Source organism: Homalodisca vitripennis, chromosome 5, assembly GCF_021130785.1.
Source record: "Homalodisca vitripennis isolate AUS2020 chromosome 5, UT_GWSS_2.1, whole genome shotgun sequence".
Classification (NCBI taxonomy): Eukaryota; Metazoa; Arthropoda; class Insecta; order Hemiptera; family Cicadellidae; genus Homalodisca; species Homalodisca vitripennis.
Genome location: NC_060211.1, coordinates 182,897,372 through 182,925,310, shown reverse-complemented (window position 1 = coordinate 182,925,310; position 27,939 = coordinate 182,897,372). Strand labels below are relative to the sequence as shown.

General features: G+C 33.8%; 3 protein-coding genes across 4 annotated transcripts in view; 1 reads left to right on the top strand and 2 right to left on the bottom strand.

Annotated features, from left to right (window-relative positions):
- The first annotated feature begins 302 nt into the window (after positions 1 to 302).
- LOC124363299 (U5 small nuclear ribonucleoprotein 40 kDa protein) lies at positions 303 to 16,594 on the top strand. Of its 2 annotated transcripts, none has more exons than XM_046818525.1 (7): positions 303 to 469; positions 3,076 to 3,205; positions 6,425 to 6,598; positions 7,639 to 7,847; positions 9,562 to 9,765; positions 11,035 to 11,200; positions 13,192 to 16,594. In XM_046818525.1, exons 1-7 carry the CDS (start codon positions 404 to 406, stop codon positions 13,239 to 13,241), a joined length of 999 nt encoding a protein of 332 aa, XP_046674481.1. In that variant the 5' UTR covers positions 303 to 403; the 3' UTR covers positions 13,242 to 16,594. The 2 variants fall into 2 exon arrangements, with proteins under 2 accessions (XP_046674481.1, XP_046674482.1); XM_046818526.1 differs by lacking the exon at positions 303 to 469 and adding an exon at positions 763 to 872.
- A 9,552-nt stretch (positions 16,595 to 26,146) lies between these two features.
- LOC124363768 (early nodulin-75-like) lies at positions 26,147 to 27,040 on the bottom strand. Its single transcript, XM_046819030.1, has 2 exons — positions 27,030 to 27,040; positions 26,147 to 26,546 (listed from the first exon to the last, which is right to left on the bottom strand). Exons 1-2 carry the CDS (start codon positions 27,038 to 27,040, stop codon positions 26,147 to 26,149), a joined length of 411 nt encoding a protein of 136 aa, XP_046674986.1.
- Positions 26,940 to 27,939, bottom strand: part of LOC124363298 (FAS-associated factor 2) — a 30,165-nt gene continuing 29,165 nt past the window's right edge. The window contains exon 9 of the mRNA XM_046818524.1: positions 26,940 to 27,454. Coding sequence (XP_046674480.1) covers positions 27,284 to 27,454 — 171 coding nt within the window. The 3' untranslated portion in view covers positions 26,940 to 27,283. The remainder of the gene's footprint in view (positions 27,455 to 27,939) is intronic.

The following is a 27,939-nucleotide window of genomic DNA, read 5'->3' as shown; positions in this document are numbered from 1 at the left end:
AAATTATTTCTTGGTAGTTGCAGTCTAAATATAATACACACGCTGATCTTAATATACATGTACTTTCATGTGCTTATCTCTTTAAACATTATTCTGTATATCAATTTGTAAACATGGGGAACGGTCAATACACATTTTTGTTAAATAAGCATTGTTTCGTAATTTTACACAACTTATAAATTGTCAAAGCCGTATTCTTCGTCCGTAATGCTCGAAAATAGGATGAGTAGTAATAGAAGAAAAAGAATATATATTTCCATCGTCTTTGTTAATTGTCAATCTTCAATCCCCTCCCCCACCCAGTCTGTAGTGAATTGAATTCTATCGTACTTTGTTTGTTGTTTGGAGAGGTTATCACTACGTTTATGTGCCGGTTTTAAGTAAAACTTCTGTTTATTCTATAATGAAGCGTAAAGGAGACGAAATTGTTCTTGCAGAAAATCGAAGTATAAAGAAGTTCCATGAAGATGTAAGTACTATGTAGATTTAGGAACAATTAAAATTACGATTTTAACCCAAATCAATGACGCAGTAACTTTGAAGAGAAGCATTAAATTTGATTATTGCGTCGGAATTAATTTAATACTGTACACAGGTATTAATTTTCTATAACCATAATTTGACGTCCCAGTGAACTTTCAAAACGTTCTTCTAGTTTGCTAGCCTCTTTTTAATAGCCAAAGTTAAATCACGAAAATTACACGCCTTCACCAAATATGTTAACCTATTATTAAATTTGGTGCTTGTTATGACATGAAGATATTTTTGTCATGACACGTAAGATTGCAACTTTAATAATGTGTAATGCAATATACTTTATTGTACAAATTTATTTTCATGAAATCAAAATAGGGGTAGTCTAAATAATTTTTGTAAGTAGCCCATTGAATTTCTAATATCAATCCATCCTCTAGAATTAGCAACTTTTACAGTTTTGAAAATCCAATTTATACTAAATTAATATAATTAATCATGATAAAAAAAGGTTCTTGCCCTAATAAAATCAAATTAAAAATCCCCAGTAGGCTAGCTATAAACATTTGTATTTGTATAGGTGAAATTCATGAGCTTGTTTCAAATACTTCATAAGTAAAAGTGATACAATTTACTAAGAAAGTAAAATTTTATGATTTTTTACTTTGGCCATTTCACACACTTTATAAAACTTTGAATTTAAAATAAAAATATAGGAGAGCAGTACAATAGATATTAACAGGGAGGAAAGCATAAATAATAACAACAATTAGGACTTCGTAATAGTACTGATCCAAAATGCAAATGGCCATCAGTGTGGACTTTGGTGGTACCCCACACTTCTGGCAAATAAAAGAAAAACATGAAAAAACAGAAAAATCCTCGAGATGGTACCCAAATTTGAACCAGATCACATGAGCGCTCAGTTAATCCAATGTGATTTGACGTCGGAAAAGTGGCCTACTCTGGGGCCAACTGGCCTACACAAGAAACAATAACGTGTTTAAAATATAATTAAACTAAAAATTAACAAATATAACTGAAGAAAAGAAAGAAAAAGCTTATTTAAATAAAAAGAATAAGGAATTTAAAATAATGGCCAACTTAACAGATGTAATGAGGAGTTTAAAAGACAATGGACACCACTTTTGTAACACAAAGAAAAAATTGTAAATTCCGTGTCAACTGAAAATGAAACAACATCTGAAATTTTCATTCTAACACAACCAAACAGCAATCAATACATTGCTCAGGTAAAATGAATACACTTGTAAAAAGTAATTCCATTATTGTAACCAAACTCAAGGAAACTCGAATGCAAAATGGGTAATGGTAACGATAAAACTTAAGAACGTCTTTGTTTTGAAATTACTATGCAGCAAAATCTGACCAATCTAGAAGCAAGGAAAAATAATTTAATAACCAGATATGCTAATACGATGCCTAATGGCAAACAAGATTGAGAGCACAGAGGCAAAACTGGCAAACTACACTAATTATAATAATAGAATTCCAATTTAGCTTACCATCAAAATGACAAAAATGTGCAGTAACTAATATACACGGTTGTATAAGCTTCAAGTTTTTATAATGAAAAAAAAATATATATATATATATATATATATTATAAGGTAAACAGTTTTAGTGACGTTTGAGACTGATACAAGTGTTGGAAAGGCAATGTAAAATAAAAATAGTAATTCAAAAATATTGAATGGAGGAAACCAAGTAATCCACTATTTCTGTCCATTACAAGGTATTAAATGCTTAAATTCTTTTTCTCTGAGAAGTGCGGGATGGCATTTCTTCCTCATTTCTTTCCTCATTGAGATGGGGTCTGAGGACATGTAAGTACGCGATCACAAATGCTGCTTTCCATGAGTACAGGCTATGTTGGCACCATGTCTGCCAAAGAGCTAAAAACATCTCTTGAGGTAATATCGGAAAATCAAACTCAGATTATGTGAGTATCTCATCCCCTCTTCAGGTTTGATAAGAGAAAAAGTGAAGAGATGCATGGGCGGTGATCATTTTATCACTGTCTTCATCTAAATTTATCCTTCAGTCAAGTTTGCCTTTTGCTTTTATATCAGAAACAACTTGTTGAAGTTAGAGATGTAGCCTCGAAAAGTGTTTGATATAAATATACAATAATAAACCTTTCAAATTTTGATAGATTTTGTGTTGTACAATGTACATTTCGAATTCAACAAAATATACATTGTACAAAATAAAAAGTTTTAAAAGGTTTATTATTGTATATTTTGTGTTAAAGTTTATATTACAATCTAAACATGGTATAGTTTATGATCATTTACCGTAGTTGAAATATTAGACAATATTTGCTTATATTAAAACAATTTATTTTGTCTTTGCGGTACTTAAAATCACCTGAAATTTAGCCTTTATGTAATTTAGAAACCCTTCTTTTTGACAGAGGTGTTTTACATTACTGTAATAAATTTAATTTAACTACCACATCTTGATCAATTACCACATGTGAGGCACAGCTTGTAAAATGTAACGTGGACCAGTTATTTAATGAGCTTTTTTTTACTCTAACTTAGTTAAAAAGATGTATAAAAATAATAATTTGTCTAGAGAGGAGGCCAGGCGTCTGGCCTTTTGGCCCCAATCATGGTGTTGGAGGGGCATCAAGGAGAAATCTACTCTGTCAAGTTTCATCCCGAAGGACAGTACTTGGCATCTTCGGGATTTGACAGGCAGATATGTAAGTGGTCTTAACCAGATACACTATCAGTAAGTTGGTATAAGCATACTTTATTTCTGTGAAATGTCAGGTCAATAAAATAATGTGGGTATGTAAACCAAAACAAAATCAAACGGGCCCTTTTCAAATCTTATTTCCCTAGTGGTTTTGAATTGTTCAGCTGTATTATTTATTTAATTGTTACAATTATTTATTTTGTTGATTGTTACTCTTGTTGAGATTTTTATATTATTGAGACTTTAACAGCTTCACCTGATTATTTAATGTGTTTAACACTTTGCATGACACTAATGATTTTAATAATTTTGCTTAAATATCAAAATAACTAGAAAAAATATTTTTTTAAATAAATTTCAAAGCATAATTTTTTATAAGCTATGATTTAAAAGGTAATCATCCTAAAAAAGAAACAAGAAATACAAATTAAAATTAGCTTTTTTATTGACAAATTTAAATAACTATGAATACTGATCATTTGATCTAAATTCAAATGAATGTTACAATGTAATAAAACTGATAAAATTGTGTAAACTAAATGTTATCCTTTTGGTCATGCCATTATTATTTCTTACAATTAAAAATGAAATAGTATAATTTAATGTGATATTTTAGCTGGTACTAGTTTACAGCAATTGGTGTAATAGTTCAATTTCAATTCAACACAACTATAACACAAGATAAAACATTTAATACAAACAAAACACTATTGCACGAAGAACCGCAACAAAAAGATGCACTTGTGACAACAGATTTAGCAATGACATATGTCACAGGCTGATGACAGATATGTTTGGTTATGGCTCTGTAGAACACGCATGAAAGACAAGCAGGTGGGTACAGCTAGAAAAAAGGCCCCTATCCCACTACCGTGGAATGTAGGTCATCTATAAAAATATTTCCTAGCCAACCATGGTAAGCACAGAGCATGCCCCTGCCGTTATACAGGGTGTAAGTTAAGTCCTGATACGCCTGGATATATTCCAAATGGATTGCGATATCGATGTAAAAACTTCACCATAGCTTTTATGAAATTTTTCAAGGATAAAAATATTCTCCCCCCTTTTTCAAAGGGGAGTAGAGGGGGGTCACTTGAAATTTTCAAATTGCAACCCCTATCTTGTGACATATCATTTGAAAGGTAAATTCAAAAGAAACACAATGACATGAAAATAAATCTCTACGACGATCCTAGCAAAATCTATAGGCAAATAACCCCTTACATCTAAAGGTATAAATTAAGTCCTGATATGCCTGGATATATTCCAAACAGTTTGAGATAACAATGTACAATCTTCACCAGACTTTTAAAATAACTTTTTGGGATTTTTTGAGGGTAACAAAAATTGCAATCCCTATCTTGTGACATATCATATTAAAGGTCTATTCAATAGAAACACAATGACACTAAGAAAAACACCTGTAAGCCGTTTATAGCAAAAGTTATGGGCAAATAATGAAAAAAATCTAGGGAAAAATGATATGCCACAAGATAAGTGTTGCAATTTGAAAATTTCAAGAGACCCCTTCTACCCCACTTTGAAAAATGGGGGAAATTATTTTTTATAATTCAAAAAGTTCATAAATGCATTTTAGTAGGTATGGTGTAGTTTTTACATCAATATCGCAATTCATTTGGAATATATCAAGGCATATCAGGACTTAATTTTCACCCTGTATGGTTTTTAGTGAACTGCAAAACTCTTGAAGAACAATGTGTTATTATTACTAATGTGCTAAGATACAAGTGTACCTGGTGTTGATTGCGAGCCATGGCCTAAAACATGGATATTAATAAGTTGAATGTTTATAAATGTCCCAGCGATATTCATTCATTTGACCTGGTGTGGTGGTATTCAACTACACATAGACAATCATTGTCATGGAGCAAGTCCGTTCCACAATTCACCATAGCCAACCTTCAGTATGAGTTGCTTAATGTAAGTTTTTAACAACTCTGATCACTCATTGCTTTATCATCAATTTTTTCGTAAGAGTTTAAAATTAGTGTCACCTAGTTTCTTACGCTCTGAAATCTGATAACTGATTTTACTGTGGGAAGATGAATGGACTTGAACATTTTAAATGACAAAAACGAACAGTAAATCTTCTAATGCTATCATGAAACAATCAGAAGCGATGAATGCAGTGTTCATACAAAAAGTGGTGGTTGTCATGATATTGTGGCAGAAGAGCAAATTGCTACTAATTTATTTTTGAACAAGCCTCTTATTCAATGAAGATGACGTCCTTTGGCATACAAGATAGCCAGCCCTAAGCTATATGTGGCTGACACCTATATTTGGGACAGTGTCATACCCTGCCATTTTACAATATTAGTTATCACTCATTTAACAGTAATGTCTGTTTTGATTATCATACGAGTTGTACTTCCGTTCAGACCAGATCATAATCAGTTCCCATGAGTTTTAAGAACCGAAAATGAGTTTCAGCTTCTTCTTCTATATTGCCATGCATTCAAGCCTCAAGGGCCTTTTGCACATCCCGGAAGCACACCATGAGGCCTACCAGTCAATGATTTCAGCAGTTTCCACAAACCGCCGAAAGCAACCTATCAGGTCCTCCTGGTGAAATTCACCACCCTTGTCCAAACTACCAAAGATGGCACATCGCTCCCTTGCTATTGTAGGGCAATCAAAGAGCAAGAGTTCGGCAGTTTCATCCTGCTCATCACACATTCTACAGAGCGGATCCTCCTGAAGGATGCCGACTCTGTTAAGATGCTTCCTCAGGTGACCATGTCCCGTGATCAGACCTATAGCCCGAGAGGACATTGATCTATTTAGTGAGAGAAGGTCAGATGCCACTCTGGAGGAAGGCGACTGTAGTACCATTCGGCTCATTCTCATACCCGAATGCAACCTCCACCTTCTCTCATGTTCAACACGAACCCATTTCGAGACAGCCCAAAAGATTCACTTCTTGGAATACTGCAGAACGGTTGAGGGCGTGTCATAATTGATGCTGAGCCCCGGTTGGCCAGAGCATCAGCTCCTTCATTCCCAGGGACCCCCTCATGACCAGGAACCCACAAAACAGTCACATTGTTGATTCTTGACGATAGCAATCCCAGACAAGTTTGGCTTAGTATATAACTTTACATTTCTGAGTAGCATTGCAACATGTTATACAACAGCAACATAAACAGTATCATTAAATGTATGTCATAAACGATTGTTTATCGTTGTTGTAATGTTGCAGTCTTGTGGAACGTGTACGGTGAGTGTGAGAATATTGCGGTAATGACCGGCCACACAGGTGCTGTCATGGACCTTCACTTCTCCACGGACGGTGCCACCCTCTTCACCTGCAGCACAGACACCACTGTGGCACTCTGGGACCTACAGACCTGCCAGAGGATCAAGAAACTTAAAGGTTAACTCCTTGTGAAATTAATAAATCATTTTTGTTCAATGTCATATTATATTTCTAATTTAAATCATAACTTCAACATAAACTTTAAAAGCCTAAGTATGATTTTGGGCAGAATCAGCAGCAGGGTCTACTTAGTATAGAGTGTAGCAAGGTTAAATGCTGTCAATTAAATATTATATTTTATTATCATACCTTAAGATTCGTAGAAAATTAGTAAGCGTAGGACTATGTGATGTACAAAAATGAATATAGGTTTTTGACTTCTAAGATTCAAGATTTTTATTTGTTTTACTTTTTGAAGTTTGATAGAAAATAAATTAATTGGAAGTTTATTCCTTGTACTATAATTATTATGTATATCTTTCCTAGAAGTGTAACTTTGCAGCTCATCTTTCACATTTACTAAAAAAACACACAGGTAGGTACAACAAGGAAACATCATTATTTCAAGTCTTTTTAATAGTGGCGAACAGGTTTGTCTTTGAGTTATGTTTTCCATTATATGTAAATACTTTTTCTGTTTCACGAATATTTTGCTAGGGTTTCCATTATAAACGCACAGATAATACCATTTACAGTGTTTCAACCGTCATAATATTTATGCTACAATTTTACTGATTCATTTTTTGATTGTATTATTTTATGCTAGGAGAAAATAATACTTTTTGTTTTATTACTATTAACAACTAAAAAATTATTGGAAAACCATTCAGTAGATGGTTGCCTGTGATGGTAGATGGAAGGCAATCATATCAATGTTTGAATTTAATAAGCATTGTGCTATCAGCATCTACAATACTTTATAGCAATTGTAAATAAAAAAGGTTCCGGAACTGACCCTTGTGGGACACCTATTTTTGTAGCTTTTATTTCAGATTGGCCCTGTCCTTGAACAACGAATTGTCTTAACAACATAATCATGTGAAGTGCCCAATGGTAGCTTGAATGTTTATTCCATGTAAATTGGCTTCTAGATTATAAAACTTAATTGCTATGTTAAACTTTTACTATCTCGGAGGAACTGTACTGATCTTGTACAGGTCACTCGAGTTTTGTGAACTCGTGCCACCCGACGAGGCGCGGGCCACTGATGGTTGTGAGTGGCGCAGATGACTGCACCATCAAGATCTGGGACCCTCGCAAGAAGGGGCAGGCGGTCACGCTCAACAACACCTACCAAGTGACAGCTGTGTCCTTCAACGACACGTCAGAACAAGTCATCACTGGCGGTATCGACAACGATATCAAGGTGAGCTCGATTTTGTGCCGTTCATATTAATATTATTTTAATGTATCAGAATTATAATAATACAAATTTGTGAACTCTCTGAAATATCTTTTGATAGAGTTTTGTAAGAAAAAGAAATTCTTGTTTTTCGAGGCATATCCAGAAAGTATGTGTACTAAAGTTTTCACGGCTGGAAGGTTTTTTTTGACATGTTAGCTACACTGTTGTGTAGCCTGATTCCCCCCCTCTGCATTGAGATTGGTTCGAGGTCAGTACATTGAGAACTGTCGATGTGACAATACATTGTGTGAAAAATGTCAATCCAATATCCCACCAAGTGGAAAAACACGGCATCATTCATTATTTTGTGTGGAAGGTAAAAAGCTCTAGTTGAGGTTTATAATGAGGTAAAAACTGCATATAGTGATAAAGCTATGAATCATAAAAGTGTGTTCAAGTGGTGTCATGAGTTAAAAAATGGTCGTACATCTTTGCATAATGATAAGATGAGCAGAAGACCATCAGTTGTGACTGAAATTCTGGAAAAAAATTGAAAATGTGTTCAGTAACGATTACAGATTGACTGTAGATAAACTTTCTGCGATACTTCCACAAATCTCTAGATCTCTGCTTACACGAAAACATCACAGAAACTGTAGGATGTAGAAAAGTCTCCGCAAGGTGGGTTCCAAAATGGTTGACAGACCAACACAAATTGAATTGATAGTAGGCATGGCAAGAGTTTTTGAGGCGCAGTAGGCCTCCCCATAGAAGAAGAAGCTGAAACTCCATTGAGATGAATTTCTATGCTTGTTTGGAATTATGCAGTTTTTACCTCATTATAAACCTCAACCAGAGTTTTTCTCTTCCAAGCGAGATAACGGATGACGCTGAGTATTTCGTACTTGGCAGGAGATTGGATTGATATTTTTCACTAAACATATTGTCGCATCGACAGTTCTCAACGTACTAACCTCGACTCTGTCTTATTGCGGAAGGGAGGAATGAGGCTACACAACAGGGTAGCCCACATGTCAGAAAAAATTCCTTTAGCCATAACAGCCTCAGTACACTTACTTTCTAGATATGATGCCTCATAGTTCTTGATTTGATACTGGAGATACAAAGAATAGAAAATATTTATTTGTGAACTGTTGAGAACAAAAACAATTTACTGTTTCTTAGCTGCTAAGCTATAGTCTGGTCTGAATTAATATCGTAAACATTCAAGGAGTAAACTCAAGTCTTCCAGAACAAAATATATTTATATTTTAATTCTATTTTACATGATTTTATTCGAATACTGATCTTATCTAGTTGGTCTTCATAGTTCTTGAGTGATAGTATTTGAAGATAATTAAAAACTGTTTTTTATCAACTGTAAACATTACATATTTGCAGTGTTTCTAATTCTTTATTGTGAGTCCTATTGAAAATACTGATCTGACATGCAGAATTTATAATTTGACAAAGCTATAGTTATTTCTACATGTTACCTTTGTTAATTTGGTAAGCTCATGGATTCCATTTTGTCGGGTTATGAAAAGTCTGGTCTATCAAAGTTTTGTTAACCGATTTAAGGCTGAGTATAAATATTTGCAAGTATGTTCCCAGGTTTAGTTTTTTTTAAATCCAGCACCGATATACTCATATGTATGTATACTATTTATCTAAACTATTTCTTGGTGCTCATCGAAAGTACACTCTAATACGGTTGAAAGTTTGATGTCACCAGATCTGGGATGTGAGGAAGAACGGGCTGGTACAGAGGTTGCGCGGGCACACAGACACGGTGACAGGGCTCAGTCTGTCTCCTGATGGCTCGTACCTGCTCAGCAACGCCATGGACAACACGCTGCGCATCTGGGACATCAGGCCGTTTGCTCCCCAGGAACGCTGTGTGAAGATCCTCTCCGGCCACCAACACAATTTTGAAAAGGTGGGTAATTTCGCTATTAGAAGCTTGCTTTACTAAAATGATCTTGAGTTTTGGCCCATAAGAACAATGTTAAACTTCAAACACTTTACACCCTTACTTTTCACTGTAGAATTATGAGGTATGTCTCATTTAAAAGAAATGATTAATATGTATATTATCGCTTTTTAATTACTTTTTCTATATTTAAACAATTACTTTTCACCGTAGAATTATGAGGTATGTCTCATTTAAAAGAAATGATTAATATGTATATTATCGCTTTTTAATTACTTTTTCTATATTTAAACAATGAAGTGACGACCCACTGTTTGTGCACTAGTACACGCCCTGCACCCGTTTCATTTGTATAAACGATAAAAATTAAGAAAATCTTCCAAAACATTAGCAAGTTTCTCTGTTAGTTCATTATCTTTAAAACATACAAGTTTTAGATGGAAATAATTAAAAAAATTATATATTGTCTTCAACACTACAAGTGTAAAAGTTTCAAGTTGTACTGGGGCTATATACAACGTTAGCAATTTGTCGTTGACTTAAGTAATTAAACATGTTGACGGACAAACAGAATTGTAAGTAAAAACAATAAACATGCACCTGTTAGCAAATTGCTCACATCAGTCAAAAACAACATCGCGTGCAGTCCACCATCACATGCTTGTTAGCAAAATGTGTAAAGATTAACTTAAAGACCAATCAGTACCAGATCGAAGACTGCTGAAAACTGGTTTTGTCCAAAATTAGGTAGTGGAGGTAGAGGATGAGAATAACAAGATGCTTCATCCCTACTTTCCCCAAACGTAGAACATATTAATGAAAATCTATCATTGCGGCATTTTGCCACGGGGGATTTAATGATGTATTAAAGTAAGCAATACAAATACTGAAGAAATTAAAAGTGTTTAATTGCTGCCTATTAAACATATTTTTCAAATTAAACACCTCCCATAATCCTTCAACTACATTCAATTAAGGTCATAAAAGAGTTATAGAGTTTAACATTGTTCTTTTGGGGCTAAAGTAAAGTTGGTTGCTAGTTCAGCTGGCTTAGGGGGCAATTTAATTAACATAATAGTGTGGTATATTATGAAAATCGGTCAAATATGAAAGCGGAACTCAACAAAGTACCAAGAACTAATTATAAGTGTTAGAATTGTTTTCCTCATGAAAAATAATTGATAATACAAAGAATTTGTAACACAATGGCAGTGTCAATAATGTCCATCTTCTTCTTAAAGATAACAGTCGTTATTTTATGTGAATCTGTAACAGAACCTGCTGAGGTGTGCGTGGTCTCCTGATGGTTCCAAGGTCTCGGCTGGCTCAGCAGACCGCTTTGTCTACATCTGGGACACCACTTCACGCCGGATACTGTACAAGCTACCTGGCCACAATGGCAGTGTCAACGATGTCCATCTTCATCCCAAAGAACCCATCAGTGAGTACTACTGTTTATATTTCTGGTACTTTCCTATTTTGATGGCCAGGTCTTGATAATATAATTTTGAAATTATGGAATGAATTAACTCTTACTAACTTTATTAAATCTTTCTCCTATTTTATAGGCATTTCTTTCCATACCAAAAGTACTATATTATGTGATACATAATATAGTACTCATACATTATCAACAGTTACACACTGATATGCATCTAAAAAAAAGTGTAGAAGTTAATTGGTATCCCTGTTTCCTGCAAAGACTTATACACTTAGTTTTTTTTTTGCATAAGCCGTAATTTCATTAACATATTTTAGATCCCTCTAAAATAAAATTCATAGTAAACTAACAATTAGATTGTTTTTTTTACATGTGTGTGTTATTCTTTGTTCAGATTAAGAGGCATAACTAAAAGAGGGGTATGTGGGGGATACAATTCCCCAAGTTCTTACAAATAAAATTTAAAAAATATAACAGTCATCCAAATTGTATGATGTACAATACTTTAAAAGGCATAAATTTGAATTCAACTCCCCTGGCAAAATGTGCTTTTCAATCATTCATGCGCCCCAAAGCCAAATCATATTTTTGCCAGTGTTCAGCTTACAAGGTCAAACGGATTGATCAATTTAATCTTCGTTATTGATTTTATTTTGTAAAGACATATTCTCAGATTAAAAAAATTGGGCCGATAAGGAAATGAACATTGAGGAAAATCAAAACAATTTCATTTTATATAAATACTAGCTGTTACCAAAGGTCATTCAAATGTATTTCTATCTGTGGCTCCACTCTCTAATAATTGGATATTTAAATGTAAAGAACAATGTGTCCGAGCCTGACATCTCAGTTCCACAGTTTTTAGAACACTTTCACCAATGAGAGGACTCGAATTCCAAAATTTCGTGGTATTTTTTTTGCTAAATATCTTTTAAGATTTTAGTATTTGTTATTGAATTATAGAAGGCAAGTGAAGCAAAGCTCTGAAATGATTTGCTTCCATGATTTTTCTTTGTAAGCAGTGCACTTCAATGGTTCGGACACAATCTCTAAGCACGGTGGAGCAACCTAGTTTTCTACACATAATGCAGCTATGGTGGGAAGGGTTGATTCAATTGGTGCATCTGATAAGAAGTGAGACTACCACTTCATCTATTTATATATGTCTCTGTTGTTGAAGCGATAAAAAGGTTTGTTTCGAGCATCTTTGTCACCGATTGATTTTCTTTGGATCTCTTCAGATGAACATTGGAGTCCAGATTCCAGGAGTCAAATCTGACACAGCATCAGATACCAGACGCTGCAATAAAAGGAAGGTGAACTGGAGCTTAATTCAACATTCAAATTGAATCAACCCTTCCTATCATAGCTACGTTGTGTGTAGAAAGTCATGGTTTATTGTGTCAAATGCCTCTTTTATATCCAGAAACAAGCCTGCTGCTTTATTACATTGCAAATTATTTAAATTTAAATAAATTTCGAAAAGAAAATGTAGTGTCATTTCGGTTTTAAAATCGTCCCTAAAACTAATTTTAGGCAGGAAAGAAACATTTTATTCTACCAAAACATCTAATGAGTCTAGTCGTGGTAATATTTTTCAATTGCTTTGAAAAACTGACAGCAATGATATAGGTCTACAGTTTTCAATTGAACTAATAAAGTTTTCTTTGAACATGTCTTAGTTTTGAAGTTAAAATTATGATAACACACTTTGTTGCACACTGATTTTAATTTCAATACAAAGCGATTTGGTGTCTTCTGTTATAGTGTTAGAAAATCTCCAAAATATGTAACTGATATACTCTTAGGTATTTTTTAATTTGACAAAGTTAAGATAGAAAAGGAGCAGATGCTAATGAATTTCAATCATATTAACATAAAATTTAATTCTACTCTTTTAAATTTAAACATTATACACCAGATCTGGGACTTGACATTATCCGTATGTTTAAGTTTTTTCTGCTGTTATTTTATAAGAGTTTCTGTTCCAGTTATGTCCGGATCCAGTGACAAAGTGATCTACTTGGGCGAGCTGGAGTAACCCTGCCGCCGGATCTTCACACTACTAGGTTATTCAAGATTTGTTTATGGCAGATTTAGGGTTCAGTTATCAGCACATCCAAAGGCGTAAAATATAATCACTCAGCATTTAATTTAAACTCGTGATGTGACTTTGTTTACATTGGATTCTTCTTCAGAGGTGTACATTTTATTTTTATTTAAGGGGTTATTATTTTAGAATTAATAACTAAGTTAAAGGTTGTGCCAATCTTGTAAATCTAGAAATGTTCTAAAAAAATAATTTTCTTGAATGTATTCTTGAAGAATATGGACATTGTGTGAAAGGAAATTACAATAGTGTTTAATGTTTATCTTTAGTTCCTAGGCTTACACAGCTGGTATCGAGTCTCTCCTTTAAGTTTTCCAGTTCACATCACATCAAATCATTGCTGTAATTATGTTAGCATTGTTTTCACGTGGTATGGACAGAAAACCTAGAAGATAGACGTAGTTTCGTCAAATTCTTTTGGAGAACATAAAATGCGCACTGTGGAAACAGGTCATGCAGCTTGGCAGCTAGTGGCTGTGAATCATTCAACTGCAATGACTTCAAGCTGGATACTTTCCTCTTGTCTTTCGTTCATTCTGGATACTTGCCTCTTAGAGGCATCACATTTATGAACTGTGGCTGTATGATTCCGCAAAGAGTCAGACGTACATTTTGAAAACAAAATGCTGAATCTAGAGCTCTGTTTGGGCTTGGTATGAACAGGCTGATGATTTGAGGAACAGCATTGTATTCACAAATTGAGTGAGCTATAACAAGCAGGAAAAAGTACTCTTCTTTTATAATTCCCTGTTCCTTTTGCCAGAGATTGTTGTTGTCTTAACAGAATCAGTTCAAAGCAGAAAAACCTCTGGGTATTTTTTCTGTTCCTCCTTTTTGCTGGAATCAGTCTAATTTCAAGGTAGTATTGAAATTTCTCTCGCACTCCTTGTAGTTTTTAAATCCTGCTGCCACTTTTTCTTATGACCCATAGTAATCTTTGAATGACAGCACCTGTTCTTCTTGGGATTTATAAAATCCAATTCCATTTTTTTCTGGCACCGCCTAGTTTTATATTGAGGCTGTTGAGTTGGGCTTTGATGTCATCAAACTGTTCCAAAGCAGTCTTGTCGATGTCATTGGATTCTGGCACTTGCAACTTGCCCTCTGCAGCAACAACATCACCTCATGGAATTTCAGGGTGGTGTTGAGGGGTTACTGAATTGTCTTTGCTCTTCAGATCCTTCAGTTCGGACAATTCTCCAGGCTTAGCCGTCAGCCTGGCCCTCAGCATTTTACCTTATTCATGAATTCCCAGTGCCAGTATCATCCCCAGGACTGTCCTTAAGCCCTCAGAGTTGAATAGAAACTGACATGCAGACTTGATGTTTTTGGGTTGGCCTTTGATGACAGAAATGTCCATGAAGCAGGCGATGAGTTGGGTGCAGTGAGAGATGTCACCAAGCTCCAGAAGAAGTTGTTCCGGTTTGGCTACTGGTTTGCCCGAGCAGGAGACACACGTTTCCCCAGGAGTGCCACCTCCTTCTCATAAATTTGTTGCAACGCTTGTGCCTCTTTAGTCGGTTGTGTTCGTCTTTAACTTTTAGAGTTACGCAACCGTTGCCATAACTAACATCAAAGTCACCAGTTCACATCACGGCTTGCACAGTTAACTTCTTGAGATTCTTTGGCCTCACTGCAGTGAGCCGTCCTCTATCAACTAAAATGTTAAACTGAAACTCATCGTTGATAGAAGATGGCTTACCACAGTATGGCCGAAGTATCTCAAGAAGTAAATTGTGCAAGCCATGTATAGAAGCGGTGTGAACCGGAAGAGTTTGATGTTGGTTTTTTTTTTATATTTACTGTTTGCAGTTTACTGAAACAATTAATTGGAACAATTCATATTTACTTGCGGTTACCGTGAAATGTGGTTGACTTATCTTTTCCGGTTCTTTTCACAGACACCAGGGGTGGTAATCCATTTTACAATTTAAATGAATTCTACAGCCAAGTCATTAAGTACAAAAATTAAAATAGATACAATACAATAGATACAAATACATATTTGAAGGTATACGTATTTCGGAAGATGTGATACTTGAGTGGGACTGTTTTCATTAAAGTTTTCAACAATGGTAAATTTTGTTTGAATCCTGATTGCTTGTACTTAAAAATAGATACGATTTTTGTTTATCAATAAATCGTTAATAATTAAAAATCCAAAAAGAATTCATTTAAATTGGAAAATGGATTCTCCAATAACCAGGAATAGAACTTATTTAAAAAAAATATCAACGGAATATGATCATATATTTCTCTCCAAAAAGTTATAAACTCTTAAAGGCACAACGATATGACTTTTTAAAGTTTTACTTAAACGAAAGAGTCCAATTTCAGCATGTTTCTATTACGACTGTTGTGTTCATGAATTTTGTGTTTAAAATTTAGGAAATTTGGATTTTTATGTATATAAATTATCAAGTCGTTTATATTAATAAATTAATAACAGTTTGAAAACGAAAATCTTTGAAGTGAGGTTTACAATGGTCTCTGGTGTCAAACTTTTTAAGAGCCCCGATTATCTTCTTTTGTAATACTAATATTTCTGAAATTCTGGTACAGTCACCATATAAAATTTACCCATATCAAAGAACTGTTTGAAAAAAGGTAAAATATACGGCTCTTATGTAATTTAACGGTACAATATAGTTTAGTCTGTGGCTACTAAGGACGCAGTGTTCGGACAGGTTGTATGAAGGCGTTTGGTACTCATTATTTAATGTAACTTTAGTCACTATATCAGAGAAGATTCTTCTTGTTACCAAAGAAAAGTAAGTAGATTTGAAAACTTGGAAAATATACAATGTATTTATTATAAAAATTTGAAGAAGAGTTTTATGCCCAGAACTCATTGATCAATGTGGACATAGCCTATATGGATAATGAGTGATTATATTTTATGTTCTCTAGTTACTGTAGATTGGTTATTTTTTATCTGGTACTAACTGATGACGGTGATGAAAAATGTTTGTCAGACTTAAGTTGATTTTAAAAAGAGTGACAATATAAATTCCACAAATTATGCATTAGTAATGTACAATTTACACATAACTCATGTTTTGTTATCTTCATTTTGGACTAATGTAAATACTATAGTGGTTACTATCAACTTCCTAATTTCAGGTTTTACTTTAGTTATTTATTAAAAACTAAAAACACAATCACAAATTTTAATGTTAAAGTAAATAATTAGTGTTGTAGAAAAAGATTGTTTCTCTTTTGTGTATTTATCATTATAGTTTCTTAATTATATGCTATAAATTAAACTCTCATATAAACAATTATTTAGCAGTGTTTCTAATGGGACAAAAATCCAAAATATCTAATTTTGTTCATTATTCGTCTAAACCCTGGATCTGTCAAACGACTCACTAGTCGCTTTTGCAGTCATCCTTTTAAACAAGCTTTTGCCATCGAAAATCAGATTTAAGTACGACAAATTGTATATCAAATTAATTGGGATATTTCCACACTTAAATTTGATGTATTGTTTATTGAATAATACGCATAGTAAGTACACACTGAAATTGTAAAGTTCTAATATGAATTTTCGGTTTGTCGTTTCTGCTCGCCCTCTTCAACAGAGTGAAAAAAAAATGGGATTTTTCTTCTACTTTTGACACTGGAACTTTTGTTTGGAGAAAAGGTTGGCTACATCATTGCGTTCAGAATTTCTTCCTCAACAAAAACATCTGCTTCAAACGTCTCTTTATTATGCTCTGGTCCCGATAAAAGTCATCCATTGTAAACACAATTATTATCAGAATTTATATAATGTTTAATGACTAGTTTCTAGTATTTTTAAAATTATTATACAGTTGTGATTGTATCAAGTGACATCAAACTATCATCTTGAAATTTGCCATTAAGTGGTATAAATGTCTTGAAGAACTTTATGCATTGATGTATTTATTTAGTGAACAGTTCTAATAACATTTTGCCAGGACCACACTGCGATGCACTGGCAGTGAAAAACCACTTTCGGATTTTGCAACAAAAATCTTTACATGTATAATTATGAAAAAATATATTTCTTATGGAAATTTTACTCTCCACAACATAGTGAAGATTTTAAAATGTAATAAGCGTATTGAAAATGTCTAAAAATGTTAAAATGTAAATATGTGGTTTTATTTGATTTATACAAGAATTTTACTCATTGTTACAAAAATTTAAAAAAATCGTTTTAACCCTCTCCCGCTCGCAAGGCATGAATCGGCACGGCCACGACATAGCCACTGCAGCCTAAACGGCACAGATCGGCACGCACTGCTTTATCTACTAGAGCCGATAAGTGCTGCTCTCGAGTAGCAATAGTTTGTACTACTACGGGTTGTTTGCTATCAGGAGACCATTTACTTTACTTTTACAGTAGATTTATTCCATTATTTTGCTATTTATATTAGCTGTGCGGAAACAATGGCGGGTTGTAGTCGTACACTTCGTGACAGTGAAATCGATCTCGTTATTAGTAGTGATTGTGACGATTCAAGTGAGTGTAGTGATGTACCAGAGCCTTGTGAAGTGGTTGGTGGCATTGAGGATGTAGTTCGGAGTGATCACAGTGGCAGTGGCAGTGACGGCGAGCCAGACAATGACCTTCACCAAGTAACTGCGCAACAAACAACCCGGCGCCCAGCTGTCCGTGTGCCCCCTCCCTGGTCTCGTTCAATCAACTTCATTGAACCAATATATAGTAAAATAATTAATATATATAATTATAGTTAATTACAATGACAGAACGTATGTAAGTTGAGGCGCCGCGTATTTTGACAGAGCGCGACCGGCAGAGCGAATTAATTGAGGTTACAAACACCGTGAGCGCCTGGAAACAATGCGAGCGGGAGAGGGTTAAGTGACTTTTTGAAATAAAATAAAACTTTTTTAGGGACGTTTTGTATAAAAAAATTGTTTCTATTCTTATAAAGTTGTAGGCCTACTTTGGGTATATGTTTACTTTTCTTTTTCTCATTTTTAATGCCAAATAATCCTAGATGGAAATATAAAAGTAGATCCAACTGCGTGCGTAGTGAAAAAGAAAATGTATAATAATACTTTACTTCAAATGTTGTACATAGGTTTGAATGATGATGTTCACAACTAAAAAACTAGTGCCTGTCATTACAGGAATTTCAACTGCCAGATCCAGGGTTAAATTAAGATGTATGTAATATTAACTGAGTAGAGAATAGAACTGGGTGGGTCTCAACATTTCAGACAGCTGATCCGGATCAAAGTGAGAAGTGACTTCAGCTTGTGTGGATAATCCCAGTAGTGGAAGTCTATTTTTGGGTTTCACATAGGGATTTTTACTAAATCATAAAATAAAAATATACAATGGAAATTATGATGTGTTGTACAAAGTTTTTCAGCACAGCATAGGAAATAATACAGCAAAATTATTTTCATGTACATTATATAATATATTTATTTTATAATGGTGTAAATAATTCAATTATATGAACACTTTTTGAAATATGTACTAACAGAAAATGAGTGAGACAACGATTTGGAAAGGTTAGATATTGTCGTTTTTGAACAATATTAAAGGTTTATAGCAACGTAGGAAAATGAACTGAGCTTGTGGTTGAAAACTCATTCACAAAATATCAAGGCTGCCCATATTCAAGCACTATACCTACCATTAACTATTATAATTAGAAATTAGCTAGGACTAGTTATTTACTGTTTATAATAACAATTTTTACTACATATTTAGTAGCGTAGAACAATTATTATCCTTATGGCTTTCTCAGCTTAACAGAGTATACTACACTATGACACTTACAACATCAATTAATTATTGGTTGACACATAAGTAGGCATCTAGCAGACGTGGCAATTGTGTCGGACTAAAACGGCGAAGTTAAAAATAAATGTGAATTTATAAACAGCTGATTGAGTCATTGTTACATTTTGCGTATCGCACGAATAACGTCAGTACACAGTTCAGAAATTGATGTTTCCAATGGTGCCTTAATGATTGGATGATGTTTCGTACTGCAACAAATTAAATAGTTGAGTCTCAAAGTCAATAAAATGACTTTGCCAGATATAATCGATCCATTAGTTGCCGCAACGAGGATTAAATTGTTATAGAAAGACTATAATCACGTTCTGTTTGGACTGTCACAGATGGCATCATTGAGTTGTATGTGAGTGTTGAGTTAAGATGGGATCTGATCTCAGACGCTGCACTAAGAGGAAGGTGAATTGGAGCTAAACTCAACATTCACATGGAATCGACCCTTCCCACCACAGCTACTTTATATGTGCAGTAAACTTCCGTTAATCCGGCACAATCAGGACTTGAGGCATGCCAAATTGTCAAATATGCCGGATTTTTGGATATATATCAGAGAAATAATGTACAGTAGACATTATGAATAAAAAACGATCACAGTAAAACGGGTTTTTATTATTCAAATATAACCTTCAGATAGTCCTCGTTATATGTGGATCTATAAGAACTATTTTTTTAAATGGTCCATTTAAAGTGTGTAGTCTACGCATCCCAACAATTGGGCAGATCATGGTTAAGGTCGAGGACGCGTTCATCATATCCGCGTACCGTACTGCCACTGCCAGCCTCTCTAGTCACTGCTTGCCTATCTCAGATGGCACTGGTGAGAAGTCAGTCGTTTAAGAGTCGTCCTTCCATCACAAACCTGTGCTGAGCACATTAACTGTGAAATTGACCTACCTTTTCATTACTAGACTCAATTAAATTGATACCAAAATACAAAAGTGCAACTGGTCACAGCTGAAGGCCAAGGTCAGTCACGTGACTCGAGTCTTATCGATATCACCTGAAGTCGGCCGAATATGACACCTAGCCTCCTCGCCACACCCGCCTAAAAGGTATATCTACCACGAATGGAACGGAAAAAACATATTTGCGTATTAAATGATTGATGTTTTGAGTTGTTCAAAAAAATGTGAAAGACATGCTGGACTACCAAGCGTGCCGAACAATAGAATGCTGGATTAATGGAATTTTACTATATCGTTGAGTTATCAAAGTATTAATATTTAAATGCTAGTACAGTATGCTCACGTAATGGTGGAAGAACAATGAATAGCCTCTGTGACCAATCCAAGCCAATTCAAAATCCAATCTATGAAACTAGCAACCAATAGTATTGTGGTTTAATCTAAATCTGTTACCACCATGAAAATTGCACCATAGACATCGTTTCTGTCACAGTAACTTTTATGATTAAATGCACCTTTTGCCAGTGCAGATTTTTATATTCACTACTTGGATGGCCAAATCAGGATGTAGTTTTTCTACACTCCTAGGAAGATCCCCAGGCATCACCAATCAAGGATGTAACTCTTATCACTCTCTGAGTTAACTGTTAGTTAACATTGTCCTAGGCATACAAAGCATTGTACATTTGATTTAACCATTTACTTTATACACGACCCATTTCTGTATGTGTGTTACCCTCTTTGTTATGAAACAAAAAGTCCTGTAGATCTAACGAGCGTGCAGGTTAGTGGAGATCACCAAAACCTGAAATTATGTGAACAGGAAACATTTCTCTAACGACTTCCATAGATGCATTACTCATGTGGGCTGTGGCTCCATCCTGTTGAAACCATATTTGTGCGTGTTGATCCCAAAAGCATCAAGTTGTGGCTGTAAAAATGTGCGTAGTTACTAAAACTGGAACCTCTAACCTAAAAAATGGCGTTGCAGTTTCCGATCCCTCCCCTACACTGATATTACGCTACTCAAATGCCACTCTATAGTTAGTATAATTTGAACTCAACAAAACTATAATTTACCATAGCACAAGATAAAACACAGCGTGAACAAAACACTTCACTCAAAAAAGACCGAGAACACAGTAGACATAGTTATGGCTCTGTGGAACACACAAGGAAGATTAGTATGTGTGTGAGACATGATAAAAATCCACTTCCTTCTCCTTCTGTGTTCTGCATCTAAATATTCTTCCTGGCCAATCACAATAAAACACAGAGCGTGCCCCTGCCATTTAGTAGGACTTTGTGAACTGCAATCTCTCAAAAAACAATGCATTATTTCAGATAAAACCGTTTTTATGTTTACAAAGTTTGAATCACTATTGTTGTAAATAACATTTATTTTTACCATAATCCGAGTGGCTGAAGAATTTCTAGTAGCACTAAATTGAAGGTTATAAACTGCTAAAGCTCCTGTATTTGTTGTTTTGGAGTAGTGGATCATACTGATCAAGATTCAGCTAAGTACTCGAAACCAATTTGAAATTTAAAATACGCCAGGCCTTGTATCACCATAAATACTTCATGTATATTTATCACCATCATGTTGGCTGTCCTGCACATCCCAGTGCCAAACTGTCATAATCGACAAGCCTTATATTAATATCAATCAACTTTATTAAAACAGTACAAAAGTACAGAGTGGCGTCAACATTGCTAATACACATAACTAAATTATAACAAGAATAATTACAATGTATATATAATATGTAATGTGGTCAAATATAGTAACACACATTTTGAATACAAATCTATTTACTTATTAATTACATAACTTATGAAAAATTCATAAAAAGCTTTAATTTTCATACAAATGTTTAATTTTCGTTATTTAGTAAGCATTATAACTGATAGTTACTTTTCAAAAATTATTTTGATTACCATTGATTTACTGAAAAGAACACAACATTTTTACAATTTTCCATTCCAACGAATTGACATAAATCTTGTACCACTAAATTTGATTGCGCTGTACATATTTTATACTTTTTGAATATTTTTGGGTTGTATTTTCGAGTATTTTGGAAGCTAAACATAGTATGGCAATATGAGAGGCCTTCCAGTCTGTGTTTTAACTTCGTTGTAATAAATATTACGGCTATTTCATGTACATAAGGTTTTTGTATTTTAGTATAAATGATGTAGTTTTAAAATGGGCCTTTATCTATATAATTGCTTTTTTTACATGAAAACTGTTGTGTTCATGTAGTTTTGCAAATATTACTTTAAGAGTTTGGTTGGCTTTATTTAGCGCCATAACAAATTTTGATTGAATAATCCGACTAGGTAATATAAATTATTGTTATGTAGGTTAGTTAGTACGCATGACATTCATAATTTGTTAAATAAATTATTTATGAAAACGTGCAGATAGTACTTTATTACTCCTTTATCTACTTCTGTTAATAGTTGGTTATCTTAAGTTTTAACCCCAGGCGACGATACATGGTATTCTTTCTTGCCCAGGGAACGGTATGTCATCATGTGGTATATGTTTCCTAATCCAAATTAACCTACCCTAACTTTTTAAACACTAATTTTATTTAAATAGCGGTTTGTATACTTTAAATAATATACTGATCCCTTGTTTCCACTAAAGCTTAGTAAAATAACGACCATGTTCAAAAGAACAATATATTACTACTATTTGGTTCTACGTAGTTGCTGCTATTTGTACTTTATAATTTGTGTGTACTTTCTACTTGAATCCATAGATATTAGTCTTTTTTGTGTCATACGCATACAGGTTTTTTCAAGTCTCATACCTCTGGCCTTGACCACATTTAATTTATTTTTTCAATATTTGGGTTGTCGAATTCAGACAGTTCTGTAGAACCGTTTAATAGAATGTAGAAAGTCTTGAGACACGCAACGCTGAAGAGATTCTAGTAATTCTTTGTTTAAAGTTTGTTATCGATGATGGAGGGTTTGAAACGATGTAGAAATGTACATTGTCAGGTGAGTGACGAGTTGGGGGGAGCGCAATACAGAGATTGGTTGAACTTCACCAATTAGTGAATTATGTTACTTTTTTAAAAGGTGCTTTGTTATTTATTTATAATCAAAGGAGTTTTCATTAACAGAATAATGAACACAAACTTAACAAAAAAACAACAAAAAACGAGACATAGACCATGCTAAGAACCTTGTTCTGTAGACAGATATTAAAACAAACTGACAAGATTACAGTTTGAGTTGAGAGAAAAATACACATTTAGGAGAGCCCTCTAGAAATATGTTAAACTAAACTGACAGGACTATACTTGACTTAAACGGCATTATTACAAATTGTAATTATTGACATTATTACAAACAAACATAATGACGAATATTCATGTGAAATAATTCAGCCACATCTCTCCGATCATTTAGGATTAAAACTTAATATTAAATTGAAAATCAATACCGGAAATTATAAAAAATAATTGCAAGGACCAAACAACAGTAAGTACTTTTAGACCTTTGAATAATTATTCTGTAAATAGTTTTTATAAGTAGGTTAAGCAGATTAGATTGGCTTGTGAACTGTCAAAGTTTTGTTCTGTTGAACAGGCTTTTCAATTTTTCTTGGAGCTGTCTCTGATCTTTATAACCAATTCTGTCCTATAAAAAAAATAAAAAACAATCAAAACCTAGAGATTTTCGGTCTGTTAAAAACTGGTACACTCCAAAATTAAAACATATAAAAAATCTACTTTTACTTTATTTTGACAAATCTAAAACCAACACAGTGTACAAAGGAGCTTATGCTAGATTAAAAAAAATGTATAGGTATGAAATTAGAATAGCAAAGTTGAGAGCCAATGATAATTTTATAACTACTTCTGACAACAAGTGTAAGGCAGCTTGGAAGGTCATAAATTCAGAATGGGGAGGGAGAGCAGCAACAAAAATCATAGTTTTCCTTTCTCCGCTGAAAATTTTAACGATTACTTTGTAAATATTTGTAATGATATTATACCAAATTCAAACCCAGCCAATATTGTAAATGTAGACAAAATGCTAGAAACAACACATGTTAACATTGTAAATAATTTTAAATGGAATGAATGTAACTATACTTGATGTAGAAAGATGTATTAAAAAACTCAGTAGTTTCAAAGTCCGAAGATTTTTTATGGTTTATCAAACTATGTATTAAAGCAATGTTACAGTGTTTTGCTATGTCCTCTGGCCTATTTGATAAACTGGATGTTTTTTGAGGGTATCTATCCCTAAGTGTCTGAAAATTACCATTACAATACCTGTTTTTAAGAAAGGAGATATTTACTCTCAAAGTAATTATCGTCCAATATCACTAGTCCCAGTTATGTCAAAAGTTGTAGAAGCTATAATTAAGGAACAACTCAATAAGTACTTTGAAATAAATAGATTTCTATCATCAAGTCAATATGGTTTTAGGAAAGGTCTTTCTACCATCAATGCTATAGAAAATATAGTGTCGTATGTATTTCAAGGATTCGAAGAAAAAAATTATACTCATGCAACCTTGTTGGACCTAAGTAAAGCGTTTGACATTGTGTCTCACGATATTCTTATGACAAAACTTGAATTTTACGGTATTGTGCAAAATGAGCTAAATCTATTAAGGTCGTACTTGATGGATAGATATCAAATGGTTAAAACTGGTGAACAACAATCAAGCCTGCAAAAAGTATTAAACGGGGTTCCCCCAGGGCTCAGTACTTGGGCCATTTCTTTTTATTATTTTTACTAATGACCTCCCAAGTTTCTTATCCAGTAATTGTGCTTTATATGCTGATGACACAACATTGTTAAATGCAGGAAAAGATCTTAATATATTACTCGAAGACAGTGAAACCACATTTTAAAAAAGTCTTGCATATGGCTTGAAAAATAATAAATTATTACTTAATAAAAATAAGACTGAAAGAATTGTTTTTGGGCTTAAAAACACTGAAAATAGATCTGTTAAACTCCTAGGAATAAATCTAGACTGCAAGCTTAGTTGGAATGAACATACAAATCAATTGTGTAAAAAATTGGCTAAAGTTCTCTTCTTATTAAGGAAACTAAAAAACATGTACCAGTAGGGAACTTATTTTAAATGCTTACTACTCTTTTTTTCACTGTCACCTATTATAACGGTACAACTCTTTGGGGAAACTCCTCTGGGGCCCTCAACAGGTTTTTATATGGCAAAAGAAGGCGATTAGATGTATAGTGGGAATTGGGGACACTGAATCATGTAGACCGCATTTTTATTGATCTGAGTATTCTAACGTTACCCTGTGTGTTCATGTTTCAATCAATTATGTATGTTAAAGACCATTATGCAGAATTTAATTTACGAAGCAGTAAACATGTATATAACACCAGAAATAAAAACCTTATTGATGAAGAATTTGTACGTCTAAGTAAGACAAAAAGTAATTACATACATATTGGCATAAAGCTTTTTAACAAATTACCTCTAAATGTAAAGTCTTTGTCTGTAAATAGTTTTAAATTAGTTCTTAAGAAATGGTTTTTAAAAAAAAGCTTTTTATAGTTTAGACGAATTCTATAATGTTTCATTAGATGACATAATATTTTAGGTGTAATATTTATATATCATAATTTATTCTCATATTTTGTAATTTTGTATTATTTGTTGTATTTTATTGATTGTTAATTTTATTAATTGTTATGTTTGTTAATTGTTATAATTTGTTCATTGTTATATATTGTTAATTGTTATATATATTGTTAATTGTTTATATTTAGATTAAGACTTAAGACACATTGACAAACAACAAGCTATCTTACATCAAATTTTCACTGAAGTCAAATGTCTGCTATTTTATTTGTATCATTGTGCTACCATTTAATTGACTAATGTGACAAAGCCTATTGTAACATATGTTATTTAAACGGCAATAAACGAATTGAATTGAATTGAATTGAAACATCCACAGGTGAGTTAAGAGGGATGAGGAGTACTTTGATTGGGTAAAATTATGTGGAGGAGCACTATTGTGAGTGAGTGGAGTTTTGTGGAGGAGCAGTACTGTGATTGGGTGGAGTTTCATGGAGAAGCAGTACTATGATTGGGTGGAGTTTCAGGGGGAGCAGTACTGATTGGGTGGAGTTTCAGGAGGAGCAGTACTATGATTGGATGGAGTTTCAGGAGGAGCAGTACTGTGATTGGGTGGAGTTTCAGGAGGAGCAGTACTATGGTTAGGTGGAGTTTCAGGAGGAGCAGTACTATGGTTAGGTGGAGTTTCAGGAGGAGCAGTATTATGGTTAGGTGGAGTTTCAGGAGGAGCAGTACTATGGTTAGGTGGAGTTTCAGGAGGAGCAGTATTATGGTTAGGTGGAGTTTCAGGAGGAGCAGTACTATGGTTAGGTGGAGTTTCAGGAGGAGCAGTACTATGATTGGGTGGAGTTTCAGGAGGAGCAGTACTATGGTTAGGTGGAGTAGCAGTACTATAATTGGGTGGAGTTTCAGGAGGAGCAGTACTATGGTTAGGTGGAGTTTCATGCAACAGATACTGTAACGTGTGAAACTAATGCAATTGTAAAAACAGCTGATGAAAACAATAGATCAGTAGCGGTACATGAGGGAGAGTAAGTTCAACCGGTTTCAATTTTTTACATACAATGGCGACCTATAGAATATTTAAAAACGCATTTGTGAAAACTTAAGGTAAGGCAGTTTTTAAAAACACTCAATAGACTACAAATGATGCTCACACAGTCTACAAGACATTATCAAAACTATTAGGAGTAAAAAAGGCAAATCACTTTTGTAACCTGAGGTTGGCACTAGTGCTGCTACGCCCAGCTAAAGCGACGTACTTTGTTCAAATTTATAGCTACGAGGATATGCAATATATACAGTGAAAGACACAATAACAACAAAACAACTTTATTAAATACAATATGTGCTTAAGGAAAATTAAAAAGATTGCTTCTTATTTACATCCACTTAAAGTACAGTACTGTTGGGTCATGACCCAATACAACCCTTGAAGTAAGAACAAACTTAAAATTTAAATGTACAAAACAAAGACTTAAGAATACATATAGTATATATAAACAGTGGAAAGTAATTGTGTGGAAGCGAGTTGGTAAATTATTGTTCTTAATCTATGCTTCAAATGTATAAAAATACAGAGAAAGTATATAACAAATGCAATGAGAATAATACATTATAACACACGCACAACGCACAATTTGAAGGGCTCAAGTCTATATTATGACTCCAAGTCGTAAACAAATAGAACCTCCCCTTTCCGAAGTCCCCATTCACTTAAAGTTTGAGATTTCAAAGCACCTTTGCAGTCTAACGTTCGCTTTGGAAAGTTTGTTGTGATTTCAAATTCATCTGGTGATTCAGGATGGCAAAACACAAAATGGAATACATCCTGAAAACAAAGTAATAGCATATTAAATATATTTCTATACACATAAATTTTGAGACTACTTTTTATATTTAGCACTGTGGCAATATTGTGATAGCTTAACTGATAAAAATATTTTAAATTCCTTTAGAAATGGCCGATTCTGATTTACCAATTTTGTAATTTTCAATTTATAATGGAATTTATGATTTTAGCTTGATTTCGTGGCTCTTTCACTTGATTTTGATGATTCAATTTTTATCAAATGTATTAATAAAAATTGTTAATTTTTTTGGTCAGGTGTTTCTAACCAGTAATTATTGAGGACCGCAGACACTATAATTGTTTTCCAATAGAACAAAAAATCACTTTGCAGGATAGAATGAGTGAAAAGGGAACCAAACGATCAGTAACAGTAATTTTGTTAAAACCACGATTCAGGCCATAACTTGCATTTATTTAAATTGAAAAAGATGATAAATTTCTTCAGATTGCTTGCAAACTTAACA

Excerpts from the sequence above, each read along its gene's own strand:
- LOC124363299 (XM_046818525.1), top strand. The coding sequence starts at position 404 with ATGAAGCGTAAAGGAGACGAAATTGTTCTTGCAGAAAATCGAAGTATA. Across the intron at positions 6,599-7,638 it reads GAGGATCAAGAAACTTAAAG|GTCACTCGAGTTTTGTGAAC; the intron begins GTTAACTCCTTG and ends GATCTTGTACAG. Across the intron at positions 11,201-13,191 it reads TCATCCCAAAGAACCCATCA|TTATGTCCGGATCCAGTGAC; the intron begins GTGAGTACTACT and ends TTTCTGTTCCAG.